The 21,644-nt window shown below is 45.6% G+C and overlaps 1 protein-coding gene across 1 annotated transcript in view; it reads right to left on the bottom strand.

The window, feature by feature from the left end:
* LOC141124157 (vomeronasal type-2 receptor 116-like) overlaps nucleotides 1-15,321 on the bottom strand; it is a 73,077-nt gene extending 57,756 nt beyond the window's left edge. The window contains exon 1 of the mRNA XM_073612238.1: nucleotides 14,578-15,321. Coding sequence (XP_073468339.1) covers nucleotides 14,578-15,321 — 744 coding nt within the window. The remainder of the gene's footprint in view (nucleotides 1-14,577) is intronic.
* Between the last annotated feature and the right edge of the window lie 6,323 nt (nucleotides 15,322-21,644).

Genomic DNA, 21,644 nt, shown 5'->3' on the forward strand with positions numbered 1-21,644 from the left:
CCCGAAAACCAATCACCGCCTTCAGCGTTTTTAAGGGCGTGAATTTTTGATTTTACTCTTCACTGCCTAACACCGTTTCGGAGGCCATGGAATGCCCAGGTGGCACAAAACCCCCCCAAATTACCCCATTTTGGAAAGTAGACACCCCAAGCTATTTGCTGAGAGGCATGGTGAGTATTTTGCAGCTCTCATTTGTTTTTGAAAATGAAGAAAGACAAGAAAAAACTTTTTTTTTTTTTCTTTTTTCAAATTTCAAAACTTTGTGACAAAAAGTGAGGTCTGCAAAATACTCACTATACCTCTCAGCAAATAGCTTGGGGTGTCTACTTTCCAAAATGGGGTCATTTGGGGGGGTTTTGTGCCACCTGGGCATTTCATGGCCTCCGAAACTGTGATAGGCAGTGAAGAGTGAAATCAAAAATTCACGCCCCTTAGAAAGCCTGAAGGCGGTGCTTGGTTTTCGGGGTCCCGTACACGGCTAGGCTCCCAAAAAGTCTCACACATATGGTATCCCCGTACTCAGGAGAAGCAGCAGAATGTATTTTGGGGTGTAATTTCACATATTCCCATGGCATGTTTGAGCAATATATCATTTAGTGACAACTTTGTGCAAAAAAAAAAAAAAAAAAAAAAAAAAATTTGTCTCTTTCCCGCAACTTGTGTCGCAATATAAAATATTCCATGGACTCGACATGCCTCTCAGCAAATAGCTTGGGGTGTCTACTTTCCAAAATGGGGTCATTTGGGGGGGTTTTGAACTGTCCTGGCATTTTATGCACAACATTTAGAAGCTTATGTCACACATCACCCACTCTTCTAACCACTTGAAGACAAAGCCCTTTCTGACACTTATTTTTTACATGAAAAAGTTTTTTTTTTTTTGCAAGAAAATTACTTTGAACCCCCAAACATTATATATTTTTTTAAAGCAAATGCCCTACAGATTAAAATGGTGGGTGTTTCATTTTTTTTTTTTCACACAGTATTTGCGCAGCGATTTTTCAAACGCATTTTTTGGGGAAAAAACACACTTTTTTAAATTTTAATGCACTAAAACACACTATATTGCCCAAATGTTTGATGAAATAAAAAAGATGATCTTAGACCGAGTACATGGATACCAAACATGACATGCTTTACAATTGCGCACAAACGTGCAGTGGCAACAAAATAAATACATTTTTAAAAGCCTTTAAAAGCCTTTACAGGTTACCACTTTAGATCTACAGAGGAGGTCTACTGCAAAAATTACTGCCCTCGATCTGACCTTCGCGGCGATACCTCACATGCATGGTGCAATTGCTGTTTACGTTTGACGACAGACCGCCGCTTGCGTTCGCCTTAGCGCAAGAGCAGGGGGCGACAGGGGTGCTTTTTTTTTTTTTTTTTTTTTTCTTTATTATTTTTTTGCTTTTTTATCTTATTTTTAAACTGTTCCTTTCATTTTTTTTTTTTTTAAATCATTTTTATTGTTATCTCGGGGAATGTAAATATCCCCTATGATAGCAATAGGTAGTGACAGGTACTCTTTTTTGAAAAAATTGGGGTCTATTAGACCCTAGATCTCTCCTCTGCCCTCAAAGCATCTGATGACACCAAGATCGGTGTGATAAAATGCTTCCCCAATTTCCCAATGGCGCTATTTACATCCGGCGAAATCTAAGTCATAAAATGCTCGTAGCTTCCGGTTTCTTAGGCCATAGAGATGTTTGGAGCCACTCTTGTCTCTGATCAGCTCTATGGTCAGCTGGCTGAATCACCGGCTGCATTCTCAGGTTCCCTGTTGAGACAGGAGAGCCAGAGAAAAACACGGAAGACGGTGGGGGGGGGGGCATTCCCTCCCACGGCTTGTAAAGGCAGTCTAGAGGCTAATTAGCCGCTAGGATTGCTTTTACATGAAAGCCGACCGCTGGCTGAAAAGAATGATACCAAGATGATACCTAAACCTGCAGGCATCATTCTGGTATAACCACTCAAAGTTGTGAATGGCGTACCTGAAGACAAAAAAATGGTTAACAATAAAGCACAGTAAACAATAAAGTATAAATAATTACATACCTGAAAAACAAACATGATAAAACATAATAACAATAACAATAACAATAACAATAAAACACTGCAGAATAGAATACAGTAAAAAAAGAGCAGAACAATAGAGAGAGAGAATAGAGAGAGAGAACAATAAAACGACAACTATTTTTTTTTATTTTATATATATTTTTTTTTTTTTTTACACTTTTTTTGTAACTAACTTTTATAACTGTAACCGGTTCCAGGTTCGGGTCTCTCAAAATGCGATGGCATCTTGGGAGACCCTGTGAAAGTGTGCCTAGTCTGTGCAATGCTGTACCCTACGCTAATACTCAACTAGTGTATGGTAGAGTTCAAAACATTCACCAATGCAAAGACCAGGATTGTCAGGACAGGAGGGACAATAATAGCGGGTGTCACGCCTATATCCGCGTTTGCTGCAGACACAACATCTTTTTGGGGGGGGTTCGTTGGGTAGGGGTACTCGGGAGCACATAAAAATGCCTCTCATGCAGCCGACTGCATTTCGTTGGGGGATGTGAATGGGGGAAGTACGGGCGCTGCAGAAGCGGTGGGTTCCCAATTAGGATTGGCGAATGCAGCAGGAAGGGCACTATGGGCACGACGGGCCTGTGTTTGTCTTTTTGGTGGCAGCGGGACACTACTTGTGCTTGCCACCTCAATAGCTTGAACTGCACTTATGGGACTCGCCACGTCACCAAGTGTTACTGCAGTGCTGGTTTGACTACGACCGGGGTGTACTAGGCCGCTGGTGCTTGCCAGTTCAATAAAAAGCTTCCAAAAAAACTGTTAGCGATCGCAGGGATCAGGCCTGACTCTGCGAACGCTGCAGTTATGCGTTTAGTGTTTTGTAAGTGTCAGTGATCGATCAATACTGCACTTGGGTGGGCTGGACTGGGCCGGGCGGAGGGGCAAAACGCAGGTGCTAGCAGGTATCTGGGTTGATCCCGCTAACACTGCGTTTTTGGGAACCCTAAACTGCTGGGGACGCTAGTATAGATCTGATCTGATCGGATCAGATATTGATCCGTTCAGATACTATACCACTAAAGGAGGCGTATGCTGCGTGCGTGGGTGTTAGTGGTACTGGCGCTAACCTGACGCTGCCTGGGGCCGGTGCTTGCTAGTTCACCAAAATGCTACCAAAAAAACTGTTAGCGATCGCAGGGATCAGGCCTGACTCTGCGAACGCTGCAGTTATGCGTTTAGTGCCTTGTAAGTGTCAGTGATCGATCGATACTGCACTTGGGTGGGCTGGGCCGGGCGGAGGGGCACAACGCAGGTGCTAGCAGGTATCTGGGCTGATCCCGCTAACACTGCGTTTTTGGGAACCCTAAACTGCTGGGGACGCTAGTATAGATCTGATCAGATCAGATATTGATCCGATCAGATACTATACCACTAAGGGAGGTGTACGGTGCGTGCGTGGGTGTTAGCGGTACTGGCGCTAACCTGACGCTGCCTGGTGCTTGCTTGCCAGTTCACCAAAATGCTACCAAAAAAACTGTTAGCGATCGCAGGGATCAGGCCTGACTCTGCGAACGCTGCAGTTATGCGTTTAGTGTTTTGTAAGTGACAGTGATCGATCGATACTGCACTTGGGTGGGCTGGGCGGAGGGGCAAAACGCAGGTGCTAGCGGGTATCTGGGCTGATCCCGCTAACACTGTGTTTTTGGGAACCCTAAACTGCTGGGGACGCTAGTATAGATCTGATCAGATCAGATATTGATCCGATCAGATACTATACCACTAAGGGAGGCGCATGCTGCGTGCGTGGGTGTTAGCGGTACTGGCGCTAATCTGACGCTGCCTGGGGCGACGCATATCACCGCCGGGCGATCAGGGGGCTAAACCTTTATTAGGTAATAAACGGCGGGTGCCCTGACACTATAAAAAATAAACGAACTAACCTGCGTCACCCGTAACGGTTATACGGTGATCAGTGGTGAAAGGGTTAACTAGGGGGCAATCAAGGGGTTAAAACATTTATTAGGTAGTATATGGGGGTCCCTGTCACTATAAAACGCTGACGGCGAACCTAAATATTTACCTCACTAACTAGCGTCACCAGCGACACTAATACAGCGATCAGAAAAATGATCGCTTAGCAACACTGGTGACGGGGGGTGATCAAGGGGTTAAAACTTTATTAGGGGGGGTTAGGGGGGTACCCTAGACCTAAAGGGGGGTAATACTCACTGTCCCAACACTGTAACTGTCACAAACTGACACTATGCAGTAATCAGAAAAAAAAAAAAAAAAAAAAAAAAAAAAAAAAAAAACCTGCTGGTGTCAGTTTGTGACAGGGGGGGGGGTGATCGGGGGGCGATCGGGGGGGGGATCGGGGTGTTTTGTATGCCTGGCATGTTCTACTGTGTGTGTAGTGTGTTGTGCACTCACATTGATGTCTTCTCCCCTCGGCGCTGGAACGGAAAATACCGAGCCGAGGGGAGATGACATCATTTCCTTTGCTGCTGTTTAGCATACAGCAGCAAAGGAGTGTTCCCATTGGCCGGCGGCGATCGCGAGGGGGGGGCCACGAACGGATGGCCTCCCCCTCATCTCGGATCGCCGGGGAACAGAACGGGACCGCTTCGGGCACCGGGGGGGGGTCCGATCGGACCCCCCACCCGCGAGAGGCAAATCACGTACATGTACGTGATTTTGCCTGCCCGTGCCGCCTTGCCGACGTAAATCGGCGTTAGGCGGTCCTTAAGTGGTTAACAAAAAAAAAAAAAACCAGAGTTTGTTTTTTTTTTTTCCTTTCTTCATAGAAGATCGTTTGAGCCTAAAGCTTCTGTTTTCACTGCTGAGAAGCTATAAGACACAGTAGTGCGCTTCCACTGTTGCCCCCTTAGCATAGGTGTGCGCAGCCTCTTGCATTAGGGTGTGCACCCCAAAGCTCAAATACATATGCATATGTACAGATGGTGTCAGTAGGGCAGTGGACAGTGTCAGTAGTTTTATTTTTATTCTTTTTAAAGTATTTTATTTTGTAACATTTTTTTTGGGATGAAATATCAGTGGTCTAAACAGGGGGGAATATGCACCACACAAGGCGATTAGGGTGTGCCCAGGCACACCCTGTGCGCACGCCTATGCCCCTTAGGATGGTCTATTACAGACACCTAAATTCCCGTTGGCAAAGGAGTAAAGCCCGGTTGGCTAACACTATGAGCAACGTTTTTTCTTTTTATCTCCTTTTTTTTCTTTTCTTTTTTTCCAGATTTTTTCACCATGGTTTCCTTATTGCTTTTTGTTTATAATGATGATCATAACTTCCCAATTCACTATTGCATATATGAATAGATTACTCATATGTAAAATGACCCCATTTAATGCTGTTGGCTCCTCTACAAGGTCACACTCTGATTGTGCCAGAAGGCAAGGGATACTATTATATATTCATAGTATGCTAATACAGTATGATTCTGCTTTTATTGATAAGTTAATACTATGGCTAAGCTTACTAGATTGATGTCTTGGAATGTTCGTGGCTTGAACAACCCGGTCAAGTGCTTGGCCGTGCTACGCACGATCAAGCGATTGAATGCTGATGTGATATGTTTACAGGAGACTCACTTTTCCTTGACTTCTACACCACAATATGCACAAAGGCCGTTTTGTCATCAATATCATGCTACATATTCAGTGTATTCGAGGGGAGCGAGTGTCTTGGTTAAGAGGGGTGTGCAATTTTCCCCTCTGGAGGTTAAAATTGATCCGGATGGTCGTTATGTATTTCTACTCTGCTCTTTATATGGTACTAAATGTGTGTTGGCAGGGTTATACATTCCTCCTCCGTTCTCACCCAGTCTCCTCACGAATTTAGCAAACTTCATTTCCCGTTACCCGGGTATACCAATTCTGAAAACAAAATAAGTGTAGCGCTATGAAATATAAAAAAGTCCAATGTAAAAAACATTAAACCGGCAGTTCAAAATATAGTTGCCAAAGAAGGGACATCTTTGGGAAAGAGATGAGGAATCTTCAGGAACTGAACACTTCAAATATATAAACCATCTGGAGTAGAGACATGCACAACACCACCAAAAGTGAAGAGGCTTACCAGAATCGGTGGACCCAATGGGGCATACGCCGAGTAGGGTCAGACAGGCTAAGGTGGTGATGGGCTACAGGTGGCCCGGACGGGCAATGTTGATGGAATGGCTCACACGTTGCTGTGTTCCTCAAAACGATACCAGAACCGAGGAGTATGGAACAAACGGCACGTTGAATATATCCCTCAGAACGGTGTTAATAAACCAAAGGATGGCAGTAGCGGATGGAAGAAGAGAAGGAATGGCCACATAGTGTAAATCCATATAAAATTGGAATTTATTTAAAAATAGTATACACTCACATGTAGAAGCATAAAAGACAGTGCTGTAGAAAAGTGGTGACAGTTGGGGTCCTACCCGACGCGTTTCATCTGCATAGACGTCATCTGGGGGTTCCCCCCACTGTAGCCACCAAAGTATATATAGGGGGTACATCAGGAATCATAAGAAACAGCTCCACGGATGTTAAAAAACGTCACTTCTGGTGTCGAGGCAAGATGGCCGACCGGTGTGCATTCCACGCCTCACATTGATGAGCACCATAAGTGAGAAAAGCAAAATATAACATAAATAGCCCAAAAGGGCAACCTAGTTGATCATTGTAATTGCATAAATGTCCAGAAGGTGCAATGTGTAAACAGAGTGAATAATATAAAATTTTATTAGGACTGTGCACGACGCAACAATGTGCGCGTGCATCCGAGTGAGAAGGAATGTACAGCGCATGTGCGTGAGGCGCGTACGTAGTGAGACAGTGAAGGGGCGGAACAGCGGCTACGGAGGTGATAACGACATCCTCCAGCCGAACAGAGTGACGGGTCCAGTACGTGCATAATGCGATCCTCCCACGGAGGCAGGCAAATGCCAGGGGGTCAGACATATGACGGCTGGGTGACTGTAGTGAAGGGGCAGAACCACAGCTAATACGTGCATAAGGGGAGGATACGATCCTCCCACAAAGGCAGGCAAATGACGGGAGATCAAACCTATGGCAGCCCGGCCCAATAAAACATACAGCCCGGAAAAATAACCAGTGACACGGATGTGCATGTAGTGACCCCAATTGGGGAAAAAAACAAGTATATATGCAAAAAAAGAGTATTGGGGACAAGTACATAGATAAAGTGCAATAACAGCGTCAAACTTGTGGCAATAAATGTAAGACCCGAAAAACGAATAAAACATATATGTCCCTTCTTCGGTTTAATGTTTTTTACATTGGACTTTTTTATATTTCATAGCGCTACACTTATTTTGTTTGTTGTTATTGTTTACATCTTGTTGGTTGTGTTAGCTGCTTGTTTCTCCTCTGGCAGCGCAGAATTATTTTGTATATATTATACCAATTCTGGCTATGGGAGATTTTAATAACTATGTGACCCGGGGAAAGACAAACTAAGTGGACGGCAGAGTGATCTGCAGAGGAGTGACAGGCTTTCCCTATTCGCCCGTCTACTGACGGAGCTGGGCCTCACGGACATTTGGAGAATGCATAACCCTGATGCTAGGGTATTCTCATGCCAATCAGCCTCAGTAGGAGGCCTTTCACGGATAGACCTGGGTCTGGGTAACGATTGTATTCTCCCCATGATTGATTCATCTCAATATCATGCTAGACAAATCTCAGACCACTCCCCACTCACAATTGATGTGCGAATGGGGGCCACAAGAGGGAATAATCTTTGGAAACTTAACCCGTTTTGACTCACACTTTTACCAGATCCTGACCCACTCCCAATAGCTTTAATATCCTTCTTTAAGCAGAATGTGGGATCCACGAGTATTGACACTGTATGGGAGGCAGCCAAAGCATTCCTACGCGGGCAAGTCATTAAAGGAATTTCGTACATTAAAACCAACACAAAGAAATGGGAGAATCAATTAATAACAGACGCACAGAATTCAGAAACTCTTTTTATAGCAAACCCAACTGATGATACGAGAAGAACATGGTTGGCATCTCAGTCCATGCTCAAACAATTATCCCTTCAATTATCAGAAAATAAAAGTTTTTTTTTGCAGCAGAAACACTTTTAAGAGGGGGAAAACACAGGTCATATGTTGGCTTTATTAGCTAAGTCGCAACAAGCATCATCCCATATTGTGGCTGTAGCAAACACACAGGGCACACTGTGTTACTCCACACAGGCTATTATAGACACATTCAAGGACTTCTTTCAAGGGGTCTATACAACTAAAGTTCACCCATCACAAGAAGATATTTGCTCTTTTCTAGACAAATACCCTCTTCCCTGCATATCTGCAACAGATGCAGAGCTGTTGAACGCCCCACTGACAGAGGAGGAGCTTCTAGAGGCACTAGCCCACGCCCAAAATGGAAAAGCGCCTGGTGCGGATGGGCTACTGGCAGAAGTTTATATATTTTTCATAATGCTCCTATTTGGTTTCGAAACAAATGGTTCACTCAAATAGATACCCAATTTAGAGACTTAATATGGGGTACTAAAACACTGCGGATTAGCCTACATACACTACAGCTCCCTAAAGAACAAGGGGGTCTGGCTGTACCACATGCCAGATTCTACTCTGTAGCATCCCAACTACAACAACTGGGTAACTGGAGTGATATAGATGTGGAAGACCCCATCAGATCTTTATTGATACCAGTTGGATCCCCATTGTCAGCAATATCCCATCTAGTGGCAGGTCTTGTGCACATGTCACACACACTCCCTACAATAAACCTACTGAACACCCTGTGGAAATATACCAGGTCTATTCTGAAAATTACAGGTCCATGTGAGTTCACACCTATATGGAGGAACAAATACTATAAAGAGCTTCTTAAACTCAAAGATTTTCGCTCTTGGGAAGCTAAGGATATACATTTTATTTTTCAACTGTTCAATGTTAATGTGTTTAAATCCTTCGTAGATATACAAAGGGAGTTTCTGATACCCAGAACACAGTTTTTTCAATACCTGCAACTAAGACATGCCATTCAAAGTGAGAGAAGGGTGTCCCCTCTTGGGGCGGTGACACATCCCCTGATGTCAGATGTGCTGAAGGCAGAAGGGAGGAAAGGAATGATCTCGAGAATATATTCCAGGCTACTTCACTCTATTCACGATGCATCTAAACTCCCAAGTAGACGGGGTTGGGAAAAAGACCTGGGGCCCATTGATGGGGAGAAATGGGAACTATGTTTAACCTCAGCCCCTCAGGTGTCGGTCTCTACTTCACATAGACTCTTACACCTGTTTTTGCTTCACAGGGTATACAGAACACCGGTCAGATTACACAAATGGGGACTCAGAAACACACCACTCTGCCCAAAATGTAATCGGGACAATGGCGATTTGTTACACATGATGTGGAAATGCCCAAAACTCTTTCGGTATTGGAAATATGTTCTTAACACTATTTCTCAAGTATTTCAAATTCTGGTTCTGCATGACCCAGTTGATTGTCTGCTTGAGGCCTTGGAGATACCCACACTCTCACCGAACGGTCACATTGCTGTCATCAGACTTTTATATATGGCACGTAAAGCCATAACGAGGCTCTGGATAACTCCAAGAATACCAACGGCTAAAGGATGGGTCGAACTGGTAAATAACATGCTGATTTGTGAGAAAATCACGTATCAGCATAGAAATGTTCCAAAAAAATTCAATTTAATGTGGCAACCATAGCTGGATACCCCAGGGCTAGCCCCAACACAGTTGGTAAGAGATAGACTACTGCAAATGTGAGATGGAGACAGGAAGTTGATATTTAGCTCTATACATAACTTTTACCCTATTCGGATATGCTGAAACCATGGTGAATAAGTGTTGTTTAAATTGGTTAAGAATTACTACACTAACAATAGTAAGTTAAGAGAGTAATGTTTCATATTTTGTACGTTTTGCCTAGCGTATACTAGGTCTCTTTTATATTCATAACTGGAATGTGATGTTGCCAGACAAGCACCTTTGTTTATAAGAGAAGAAAGGGAAAGGACACCAAACATTTAAAGTACAGAGTCATTGTTTAATGTATTACATGATTTATACTGCGTTGACAATCAGTACTGGAAACTTTAATTAAGGGGAAAATAATATGCTAAGGCTTTAGCATACAGTATTAGATCTCTTATATCAACTATATCGAAAGTCATATTTGTATGTAACAATGTATGGACCCTGTAAATGTATATATTGGTTTTTACAAAAAAATAACCTTTATTTTAATTCAAAAAAAGTGGAGCTCCACCCAAAAGTGGAACTTCCGCTCATCGGATTCCTCCCCCCCTCCGGTGCCACAGTTGGCACCTTTCAGGGGGGAGGGGGGTGCAGATACCTGTATAATACAGGTATCTGCACCCACTTCCGGGAATAGACTCCCGCGGGAGTCACGTCCCCTCCCGCACTCCCCCGCTGTCTCCTGGGAAAAACACAGGTCCCAGGAGATAGTGGGGACCATTGAGAACGCGCAGCGCGACTCACGCATGCACAGTAGGGAACCGGGAAGTGAAGCTGCAATGCTTCACTTCCCGATTCCCTCACTGAGAATGGCGGCGGCAGCGACCGAGGGACGGTTCGGTCTCGGGTGCCGACATCGCTGGACCCCGGGACAGGTGAGTGCCCTTATTTTAAAAGTCAGCAGCTGCAGTATTTGTAGCTGCTGACTTTAAAAAAAAAAAATTTGCGGGACTCCCGCTTTAAAGTTGTTTTTGCCTGTCTTTCAGAATATACCTATTTCTCTCTCCTATAAAAACGCCTCTGAAGAAGAGACATTGTCCTGAAACACGTTAGGCTTATGGAGAAATCTGGATTCAGTTTGGAATTCATAGAATATTGATTATATGCAAACTGTGATATATATATACACGACTGTTATGTACAGATTGTTACCATGTTTTTATTGATTATTTCCTCCTTTTTTAAAAGATTTTTTTCTAAATAAACAATATGTTTTTATAATCTTCGACTGTTCGCCTTTAAAGTCCCAAGTACCGGGGGGGGGGGGACAAGTGTTCCCTCTCACCTTTTGAGGGTTCCTTTCATAACTGCAGACATGATTCAGTCCTGGTTCACACTGGTGCGATTTGACATGTCAAATTGCATGTCAAATTGGTGGCAATTGCCGGCAATGGCACCGTCCTAATCTGCGGCGCTGCACCGATTTCAAAGAGTAGTTTCTGTACTACTTTTTGCGATTTCGGCCTGCAAATTACATTGACATCTGTGCAGAAACTGCACAGATGTGTCTCTGTAATCGCGGCCGAAATCGGGACTGACAAGCGGGAGTGAAATTGTGCGAGTTGTCTTCACTCCCGCAGTCCAGTGTGAACCTGGGCTTAGGCTGGGTTCATAACTATGTGAATTGGATGCGGCTTACACCGCATCCAATTTGCATAACATTTTAAAATCTATTAGTTTTAATGCATCTGGTTCACATACAGTATGTTCATTGCATTCACACTCCGCATTGCCCAAGAAACGTGTGCGTTTTCTAGGCAGTGCGGTGCGAATTGAAGGCACATATTCTTCTATGAGAACGCATCTGATTCGCAGATGCATTCCGTTGTGAACAGGCATTCTCTCCCCCTCCTCACTACACCTTCCCCCCTCTCCCTGCTCAGCTGATCCTCACCTACACCGGAGAGGAACCGCCGTACAGCTGTTTTTTCTCTTCACCGAGAAAACCGAGCTGGAATTTGCACTGAACTGGTGTGAATCCAGCCTTAGAGACTAGAAAAGCTGGACGGCCGCACTCTGATGCATACACCTTTATTGAAAAAAATTTTAAAAATCCATGCAGTCACAGAGGTACAGCAACAATGACAGCTGATGTGTTTCACACCATTATTGGTGCTTAATCATAGCTATGTGAAACGTGTCAGCTGTCATTGTTCCTGTACCTCTGTGACTGCATGCTTTTTAATCTTTTCCAATAAAGGTGTATGCATCGGAGTGCGGCCATCTAACTTTTCTTGTCTCTAAATAATACTGCTTACTGTTTCAAGTGATGCTTCCTGGAGGCTCTTAACCCTTTGGGGACTAGAATCCCTCTGAAATTCCAAGTCCCAAATACCTTCTCTAGTAATACAGAGAGGACTGCGAGTCAGTCCTCTCCTTTACATGGCTACCCCGGAAATTTCTCACCCATCATACATGGCTACCTCAGAATTTCTCACCCATCACAGGTGAGACCCCTGAGTACCCACACTTCTCTTAAAGGGACCATACCCCAAACACTGGTGCCACATAGCACCCATCCAGGACCCAACCTTGACATCCTGTACAATATATTATATATATATATATATATATATATATATATATATAAAGCGCACTACCCCCGTAGGAGCTGCTGGGTAGTTCGTTCTTTCCTGAAGTATGTTCCCGTTACCCCCTTTCCCTCACAGATTGACACGGCAGACAATCCATTAAACATTTAAACTTTAAAACTTAATTTCGTTTCTGGTATTCGTTGCGGTATTGCATTGAAGAGCCACTCTGAATAACTCCCAAAGATTTAAGCAATGAGAACACAACACTCAATCCAGAATATGTAAAGCCTTTTGTGAAGAACTTCCATCTTACACTGGTTCCAGATATGTAATGCATCTTTCCTTCCTCCTGTTAGTTTCTATTTCCTGACTGCACAGCACTTCCAAGTTAAACTCAAAGGACGATACTCTGAATAAAGTCCAAAGAGAGGACTTTTTGGATTCCTCCAAGGTGTTAGTTCTTTAAGGCCCACTTCTATACCTTTTCCTCCTGGACCCGCACTCTAACCCCTTTAAAGTCTCTCAGAAGCACTGATGCCCTGGGTTACACTCACATGTGTTACCGAGCGATCGTCCATGATGCCACAGAGGATCCTCTCCCAGTCCTTGTATTTGTCAGTAGTAGCAACCTTCTTATAAAGTCTCCTGAAGTCTCCTCTCCACATGCATATTCCCCCTCCCCCCAAGGGGAGAGCACCCAAGCTGCACCAGCTTTTACATCCTTCCTCTCTGGATCTTCAAAAAAAACAACTGAAAACATGTGACTTGTCTTTTATAGAAGTCCCGCCTCTCCCCAAGCAAAACAATGATTGGTCCAGAGGGGTCATCCAGAAACTACCTGCCACTCTATTCCTTTATTCCTCCCACTTTCCAGATCAAGTCACAGAAAATGAAGGAAATTCCACAGGCAGAGTGTAGGTGGCCACACCTTCCTCTACTCTAACCAACCTCCCAAACATACCCACCAGCTTACACCACAGGGTAAAACACTGGTAATTTGGCCTAACTTTAAACCTAACTATCTCATTTTAGCACCCACCTAAGTAGGTGGGTGCTACATATATATATTTAAATCTGGAGTATTTGAATGTGTTCCTTAACATGGCATATACAAAGCAATTAGTACCATACCATTAATAAACGACCAAAAATCCCATCATTCCCCCTCTTTATTTAGGCAAACAAAAAACAACAACATTTATTTAACCACTTCAGCCCCGGAAGATTTTACCCCCTTCCTGACCAGAGCACAACGTTGCACCCAAACAAAATTGATGTCATTTTTATCCCAAGAGAGCTTTTTTTTGGTGGTATTTGATCACAGTTTTTATTTTTTGCGCTATAAACAAAAAAAGAGCTACAATTTTGAAAAAAAAGCAATATTTTTTTGCTACAAAAAGTATATAAAAAAAATATTTTTTTCCTCAGTTTAGGCCGATACATATTCTTCTACATATTTTTGGTAAAAAAAATAGCAATAAGCGTTTATTGATTGGTTTGCGCAAAAGTTATAGCGTCTACAAAATAGGGGATAGTTTTATGGATTTTTTATTATTAATTTTTTTTATTAGTAATCAGCGATTTTTATCATGACTGCTACATTATGGTGGACACATCGGACACTTTTGACACTATTTTGGGACCATTGTCATATATACAGCGATCAGTGCTATAAAAATGCACTGATTACTGTGTAAATGACACTGGCAGGAAAGAGATTAAACACTAGGGGGAGATGAAGGGATTAGGTGTGTCCTAGGGAGTAATTCTAACTGTGGGGGGGATGGGCTACAAGTGAGATGACAGTGATCACTTCTCCCGATGACAGAGAGCAGTAGATCTCTGTCTTATCACTAGGCAGAACAGGGAAATGCCTTGTTTACATAGGCACCTCCCCGTTTTGCAGCTCTGTGACACGATCATGGGACACCGGTGGACATCAAGTCCGCGGGTCCCACGGGCACAGTCACGGAGCAGCGGGTGTGCGCCCCCAACGTTGCTTTGCGCAGCTGTGCCATTCTGCCGACGTATATCGGCATTAGCCGGTCGGCAAGTGGTTAGTTATATTTAAAAGCTGTACAGAGAAACCAAACATTTGGGTGATTGTTGTTCTCCTGATTGGCCAGACAGTGAGAAGGAGGGCAGAGATACCTGTCCATTCACATAATTATTATATAATATAGGATGGGATCATAGTAATATAACATTTGATATCCAACTTACTCTGTGCTGGAATCCATGTTGTTCAGATGTATTTTTCTTCTTGTACATTTCATGTAGGGCATGGGCCAGAAAATATACAGCCCTGTATACATAGGTTTTCAGAGATGTGATAGTAGAAAATACCAGTGAAAGATCTTTTGTATCTGTACAATTATTTAGAGAAAACTTACAGTACTTCTGAAAAATATAATTTTTGAATGGATTTGGGGAAAGGCAGTGAAACCGATCAATCCAATAATCTTCCATTATTGGGTCATATAAGCAGTTGAAGAAGTTGAAACCTCGGGGATAAATATTGATGTCTATGTTTACGTTCCCTGGCCATTGAAATATGAAGCTGTAGTTGATGGCTTTAAAGCTCGTATAATATAGATGATTTATTTTACTCCATGAAGGTGGGTAAATAAATGTGAAGTTTTCTATAACAGAAGTTATATAATCACACAAACAAATAAAGTTTACCATGGTAGTTCCACACGTTATGATAACCCTAGCTGCTGATTTACTAATAATCCCCAATATCCGAATATCCCTTATATTATGTACAGTGAGTGGAATGATATAATCTGTACAGATCCCATGTTCTCTCATCATCTTACTCAGTTCTTTGGCCTCCTCATCACCGCTGCCATCCCATGATGTTATTATTCCAACCCAGTTCCACCCAAAATGCTGCAAAAGTTTTATAATAGCGACAAAATAGACCCGTTCTTCTGGCATCATACGGAATAAAGTTGGATACATTTTTCCATCACTCAGGCGAGGGTCAGTGACTTGATGATTGATCTGGATAATATGTTGGGAAATATTTTAATGGAACATTATGAATAAAACAATAAAAATATGAGAAATGGAACAAATAAAAGGCACACAAAGGTCTCTTGATCATATTTATCTTTTTCTATTCTAATAAAAAAAGTAATAATGTCAGAATTGTAATCATAGACATCTAAGTATATGACAGCACACAATGCCTACTTACCTTCTCCACCCTCACATCCATCCATAGGCGTGCCCACGGGGTGTGCCGGGTGTGCCCAGGCACACCCTAATCCCTGTGCTGAGCTCTCATTGGTCCAGGCAAAGGTGCCCGTAAAAATAGCCGTGACCTGGTCGGCTATGAACTGCGCATGCACAGTTCCGGCGAGCTGCCCAACTCCCAAGCTGATCCTAATCCGATCCTGTATTCGGCCAGCGCCGGCGGGCGGGACCTTCTGGGGGGCGGATTTGACAGAGGCTGTGCAGCGTGCTACTGGCGGCGATGCGAGTGATGTCACGGCGCATCCCGCTCGGCGCGCCAGCCTTTAAAAATAGTCACCATGAGGCAGGAGCTGAGGAGGCGGAATGGAGGAGCCATGCCTGTCAGACAACTCAGTGATAGCACAGCCCAGCACAGCAGCTGCCCAGGCAACATCCGCAGCACAGCAGCTGCCCAGGCAACATCCGCAGCACAAGCAGACCAGCTCAGGGCAAGCCTGCATTCTCAGACTTCCTTGGTAAGGTAATAAAGGCAGGAGGTTATTGTGGCAGGAGCTGGTGGTGGCAGGAGGTGATGGTGTTTGGGGCAGGAGCTAGTGGTGGCAGGTGGTGGAGGTGTTTGGGGAAGGAGGTGGTGGTGACAGGAGGTGATGGTGGTGGAGGTGGTGGCAGAAGGAGCTGGTGGTGGCAGATGGAGGTGGTTGATGGGGCAGGAGGTGATGGTGGCAAGAGCTGACAGGAGCTGATTGTGGCAGGAGGTGGTGGGTGCAGGAGGTGGTATTTGAGGCAGGAGCTGGTGATGGCAGGAGCTGGTGGTGGCAGAAGGTGGTGGGTGCAGGAGGTGGTGGTGGTGTTTGGGGCAGGGGGTGGTGGTGGCAGGAGGGGGTGGGGCAGGAGGTAGTGGTGGCAAGAGCTGACAGGAGCTGATTGTGGCAGGAGGTGTTTGGGGCAGGAGGTGATTGTGGCAGAAGGTGGTGGTGGTGGGTGCAGGAGGTGGTGGTGGTGTTTGGGGCAGGAGTTGGTGGTGGCAGGTGCAGGAGGTGATGGTGTTTGGGGCAGAAGCTGGTGGTGGTGGTGTTTGGGCCAGGAGGTGTTTGGGGAAGGAGGTGGTGGTGACAGGGGGTGATGGTGGTGGAGGTGGTCGCAGAAGGAGCTGGTGGTGGCAGAAGGAGGTGGTGGTGGGGCAGTAGGTGATGGTGGCAAAAGCTGACAGGAGTTGATTGTGGCAGGAGGTGGTATTTGGGGCAGGAGCTGGTGATGGCAAGAGCTGGTGGGTGCAGGAGGTGGTGGTGGTGTTTGGGGCAGGAGGTGATGGTGGCTGGTGGTGGTGGGTGCAGGAGGTGGTGGTGGTGTTTGGGGCAGGAGGTATTTGGGGCAGGAGGTGATGGTGTTTGGGGCAGAAGCTGGTGGTGGCAGGTGGTGGTGTTTGGGCCAGGAGGTGTTTGGGGAAGGAGGTGGTGGTGACAGGGGGTGATGGTGGTGGAGGTGGTCGCAGATGGAGCTGGTGGTGGCAGAAGGAGGTGGTGGTGGGGCAGGAGGTGATGGTGGCAAAAGCTGACAGGAGCTGTTTGGGGCAGGAGGTGATTGTGGCAGAAGGTGGTGGTGGTGGGTGCAGGAGGTGGTGGTGGTGTTTGGGGCAGGAGGTGATGGTGGCTGGTGGTGGTGGGTGCAGGAGGTGGTGGTGGTGTTTGGGGCAGGAGGTATTTGGGGCAGGAGGTGATGGTGTTTGGGGCAGAAGCTGGTGGTGGCAGGTGGTGGTGTTTGGGCCAGGAGGTGTTTGGGGAAGGAGGTGGTGGTGACAGGGGGTGATGGTGGTGGAGGTGGTCGCAGAAGGAGCTGGTGGTGGCAGAAGGAGGTGGTGGTGGGGCAGTAGGTGATGGTGGCAAAAGCTGACAGGAGTTGATTGTGGCAGGAGGTGGTATTTGGGGCAGGAGCTGGTGATGGCAAGAGCTGGTGGGTGCAGGAGGTGGTGGTGGTGTTTGGGGCAGGAGGTGATGGTGGCTGGTGGTGGTGGGTGCAGGAGGTGGTGGTGGTGTTTGGGGCAGGAGGTATTTGGGGCAGGAGGTGATGGTGTTTGGGGCAGAAGCTGGTGGTGGCAGGTGGTGGTGTTTGGGCCAGGAGGTGTTTGGGGAAGGAGGTGGTGGTGACAGGGGGTGATGGTGGTGGAGGTGGTCGCAGATGGAGCTGGTGGTGGCAGAAGGAGGTGGTGGTGGGGCAGGAGGTGATGGTGGCAAAAGCTGACAGGAGCTGTTTGGGGCAGGAGGTGATTGTGGCAGAAGGTGGTGGTGGTGGGTGCAGGAGGTGGTGGTGGTGTTTGGGGCAGGAGCTGGTGGTGGCAGGAGGTGATGGTGGCTGCAGGAGGTGGTGGTGGTGTTTGGGGCAGGAGGTGGTGGGGCAGGAGGTGATGGTGTTTGGGGCAGAAGCTGGTGGTGGCAGGTGGTGGTGTTTTGGGCCAGGAGGTGTTTGGGGAAGGAGGTGGTGGTGACAGGGGGTGATGGTGGTGGAGGTGGTCGCAGAAGGAGCTGGTGGTGGCAGAAGAAGGTGGTTGATGGGGCAGGAGGTGATGGTGGCAAAAGCTGACAGGAGCTGATTGTGGCAGGAGGTGGTATTTGGGGCAGGAGCTGGTGATGGCAGGAGCTGGTGGTAGCTGGAGGTGATTATGGCAGAAGGTGGTGGTGGTGGTGTTTGTGGCAGAAGGTGGTGGGGCAGGAGGTAGTGGTGGCAAGAGCTGACAGGAGTTGATTGGGGCAGGAGCTGGTGGTGGCAGGAGGTGATTGTGGCAGAAGGTGGTGGTGGTGTTTGGGGCAGGAGCTGGTGGTGGCAGGAGGTGATGGTGGCTGGTGATGGTGGTGTTTGGGGCAGGGGGTGGTGGTGGCAAGAGCTGACAGGAGCTTATTGTGGCAGGAGGTGTTTGTGGCAGGAGGTGGCAATGGTGTTTGGGGCAGGAGGTGGTGGTGGGGCAGGAGGTAATGGTGGCAAGAGCTGACAGGAGGTGATGGTGGAGGTGGTGGTGGCAGGAGCTGGTGATGGCGGTGGGTGCAGGAGGTGATGGTGGCAAGAGCTGACAGGAGGTGATGGTGGTGGGTGCAGGAGGTGATGGTGGCAAGAGCTGGCAGGAGGTAATGGGGGCAGGGGATGATGGGGGGCAAGAGGTAGTGGTGACAAGAGCTGGCAGGAGGTGATGGTGGTGGGGGCAGGAGGTGATGGGGAACAGAAACTGATGAAAATAACAGAATGTGTAAGGTAAGGTAAATATGTACCTTAAATCGCATTGCTATTTGCATAGTGTACTTGTTTGTAGCCTAAATACTGAAATGTGCACTTAACTGTAATTTTGTAAAATGCTAGTAAATTTTGGGTGTTGTGCCAGTAAATTTCAATCTGGTAGGTTGGCAACACTGCTCAGTGAGGTGACGTGAGCAGTGAGAGACAGCACTGAGCAGGGCAGGCACTGGCAGCCAGACACACGATGGAGCAAAAATAAAAAGGCAACTCGATATGAACCCTCCCTGGTTGACTTATCAGCAAAAAAAGTAAGTGTGCATATATATATATCCACACACGTGTGTTTGAGTTTTGGGGTGCACACCCTAATCCAATAGGCTGCGCACGCCTATGCATCCATCACTTAATTTATCCACAACAACTCCTCACTATATGGCTGCTGTAAAACAATTACCCCCCCCCCAATATATATTGTATTTAATTTGGTTTCATAGAGCCACAAAACAAAACTGGAAGAGATGAAGTTCATAGATCTAGTTTAAAAGACTTTATTAGTAATAAAAAACATTCAAGCTCAGTATGCACTCAGATGTGACCAAATAGTGAGATGATTTGCACGTGGCCTCCATGTCTATGAGTAGAGGCAAACACTGGGGTCAGCAATGTTCCAAGATATTGGCACAGTCCTTCACCTCCTCCATCTCCTGCCGTCAGACCAGGCAAAGTATGCCGCATGTCAATGTCTCCTCTGTCAGGACTCCTCCACACAGTACCTACAACCCCAGCCGGTTAGTGTACCGCACACTTCCTGCTTTTCTGGGAAACAAGTTTGTGGGTTGGATCCCCTTTGTCAATCCTGACTGTATCTAGGACAGATAAGTTTTTGAAGACTAAGTTCACCTTTTTTATGTAAAATATGCAGACAAGGGTCCCCTGTAGGGGGATTTATTAAAACTGGATCAGACAGAATCTGGAGCAGTCGTGTATGGCAATCAAGCAGCTTCTGTCTTCAGTTTGTTCAGTAAAGTTCTGAAAATGAAAAATTGAAGCTGATTGCTTACGATGCACAGCCAGGAGGGTTGATCTGCATATTAAGGGGAACTTGGCCAATCCCCACAGAGAGGTTCCTGGCAGGGTAACTGAGCCAGCCCTAAAATATGGATGAGTCATGCCAGCAGGGGAGTCGGGTGGAAGATGGAGTGCAGAGGAGACTGACGGTGACCTAGGAGGAAACCCCTAAGTCCTGGGGGTCTCTCTCTCCAGGATGGAGTTTGGGCTGGCTTAGGGGGGTTCCTGACACCAGTTTGGTTTGAAAAGAATCTTGCCTAAGGAACAGCAGGGAGCAAGGAGGACAGTGTGAGTACATCATCACACCGAGGGATTCACAAGGGGAGAGACTGCCACATGTAGCAAGCCTTTCTGGAGGACAGCATTGTATTTAATCCTTCCTGTCCCTTGCCCTGGGAGATCTTCGGAGCATCCGGGTGGGATCGTGGAGAAGCAGCCAGGTGGGCTGGTAGCCCTGCAGTCAGTAGAGCTGAGATCAGTGTCTACATTGGAGTGGGAGATACTTCTGTATCCTGCTCATTATACAGTGTTGCTACTTTCTAAAGGACTGAGAGTTCCTAGTCTTTAAGGGGCTTTTTTATTTCATCTTCAGAGACTTGCAGTCTAGGAAGGAGGACACTTCAAGATCATGTATATAGGGATCATGTATATCCCGTGACCACGTCCTGTTGTGACGAAACGGCGTAGGGAGGAGGAGCTACGTCCCGACGACCCCGCGATCCATATACTCGGAAGACACGGGTTACTTTGAAGCCGGCCAGCTTTTTCTTATGTGTTTTACTTCTATACTTCTGTAAGTGCAACCTTTAATTTTTATATTCAATAAAACACTGGTTTTATGCTATGTGGAGCACTTCTGTTTTTTGCATGGTGACATTTCCTTGTTTGCAGAGGCTGGTGGGAGAGAGTCCCTGGATCTGGATGCTGAGTGCCTGCCTTTAAGATCCCTGGCTGGGGTTGCAGCCATCCGCTCCCTGGGTCTCCTGTAATTAAGAGACCATTTTTGTCTGGTAAGAGGCAGCAATTTTTCCAAGAGGTGGAGGTTTGTCTACGCACTCTAATTTTTACCACAGCGAGATTTTGTTACATTATTTCACAGAGCACTGGGAGACAAGTTATTTTCTTTGTATATCAATCTAGCACGGATGGACTTCCATTATTATTGTTTTTGTTGAGTCACGGACTTATTTTGGGTTCATTGTATTTTTATATTTTTTTATTCATTTATATTATATTTTTTTCTTCATTCATCACGGTTCAGTTTTTTAGTCACAGATTTGTCACATTATTATCCCTACGGTTATTTGAGATATTTACTTGTCACCGATTGGGTCATGCAATATTGATCCTTTCATACGGACATAGTCAATGATTTCTGTGTCCTATTTAACCAACAGCATTTATTTTTAAAGCGTGTATTTACATTGCTCAGCACTCTTATGAAATTCATCTACCTAATGATCACTATTCACCTTCATATCTTTATGAAGTTTTTTACCTCTAATTTTTAGCGCGACTTTTTTGATATATATATGATTTATGGTTTACTACTTTTTAGTCGCTGCTTATATATATTAGTGTAATTTTTGTTTTTACCCATATAGGGAGGAAGTTGCCCTTGGGTATTATTTAAGTCAAGCCAGGCATCCAATAATTCCTATTCCTCATACCCGTCATTACCCCCTAATAAAAGAACAAAAACAAGCTCAAAGACTGTTCCTTATGTCTGGATGAAGAGTGGAAAATGCTTGTTGCTTGGCTGTGCAGGAGTGGGGAAACCAGTCATCTGCAGCCCC

This window comes from Aquarana catesbeiana, linkage group LG01 (genome assembly GCF_042186555.1).
Source record: "Aquarana catesbeiana isolate 2022-GZ linkage group LG01, ASM4218655v1, whole genome shotgun sequence".
Lineage (NCBI taxonomy): Eukaryota > Metazoa > Chordata > Amphibia > Anura > Ranidae > Aquarana > Aquarana catesbeiana.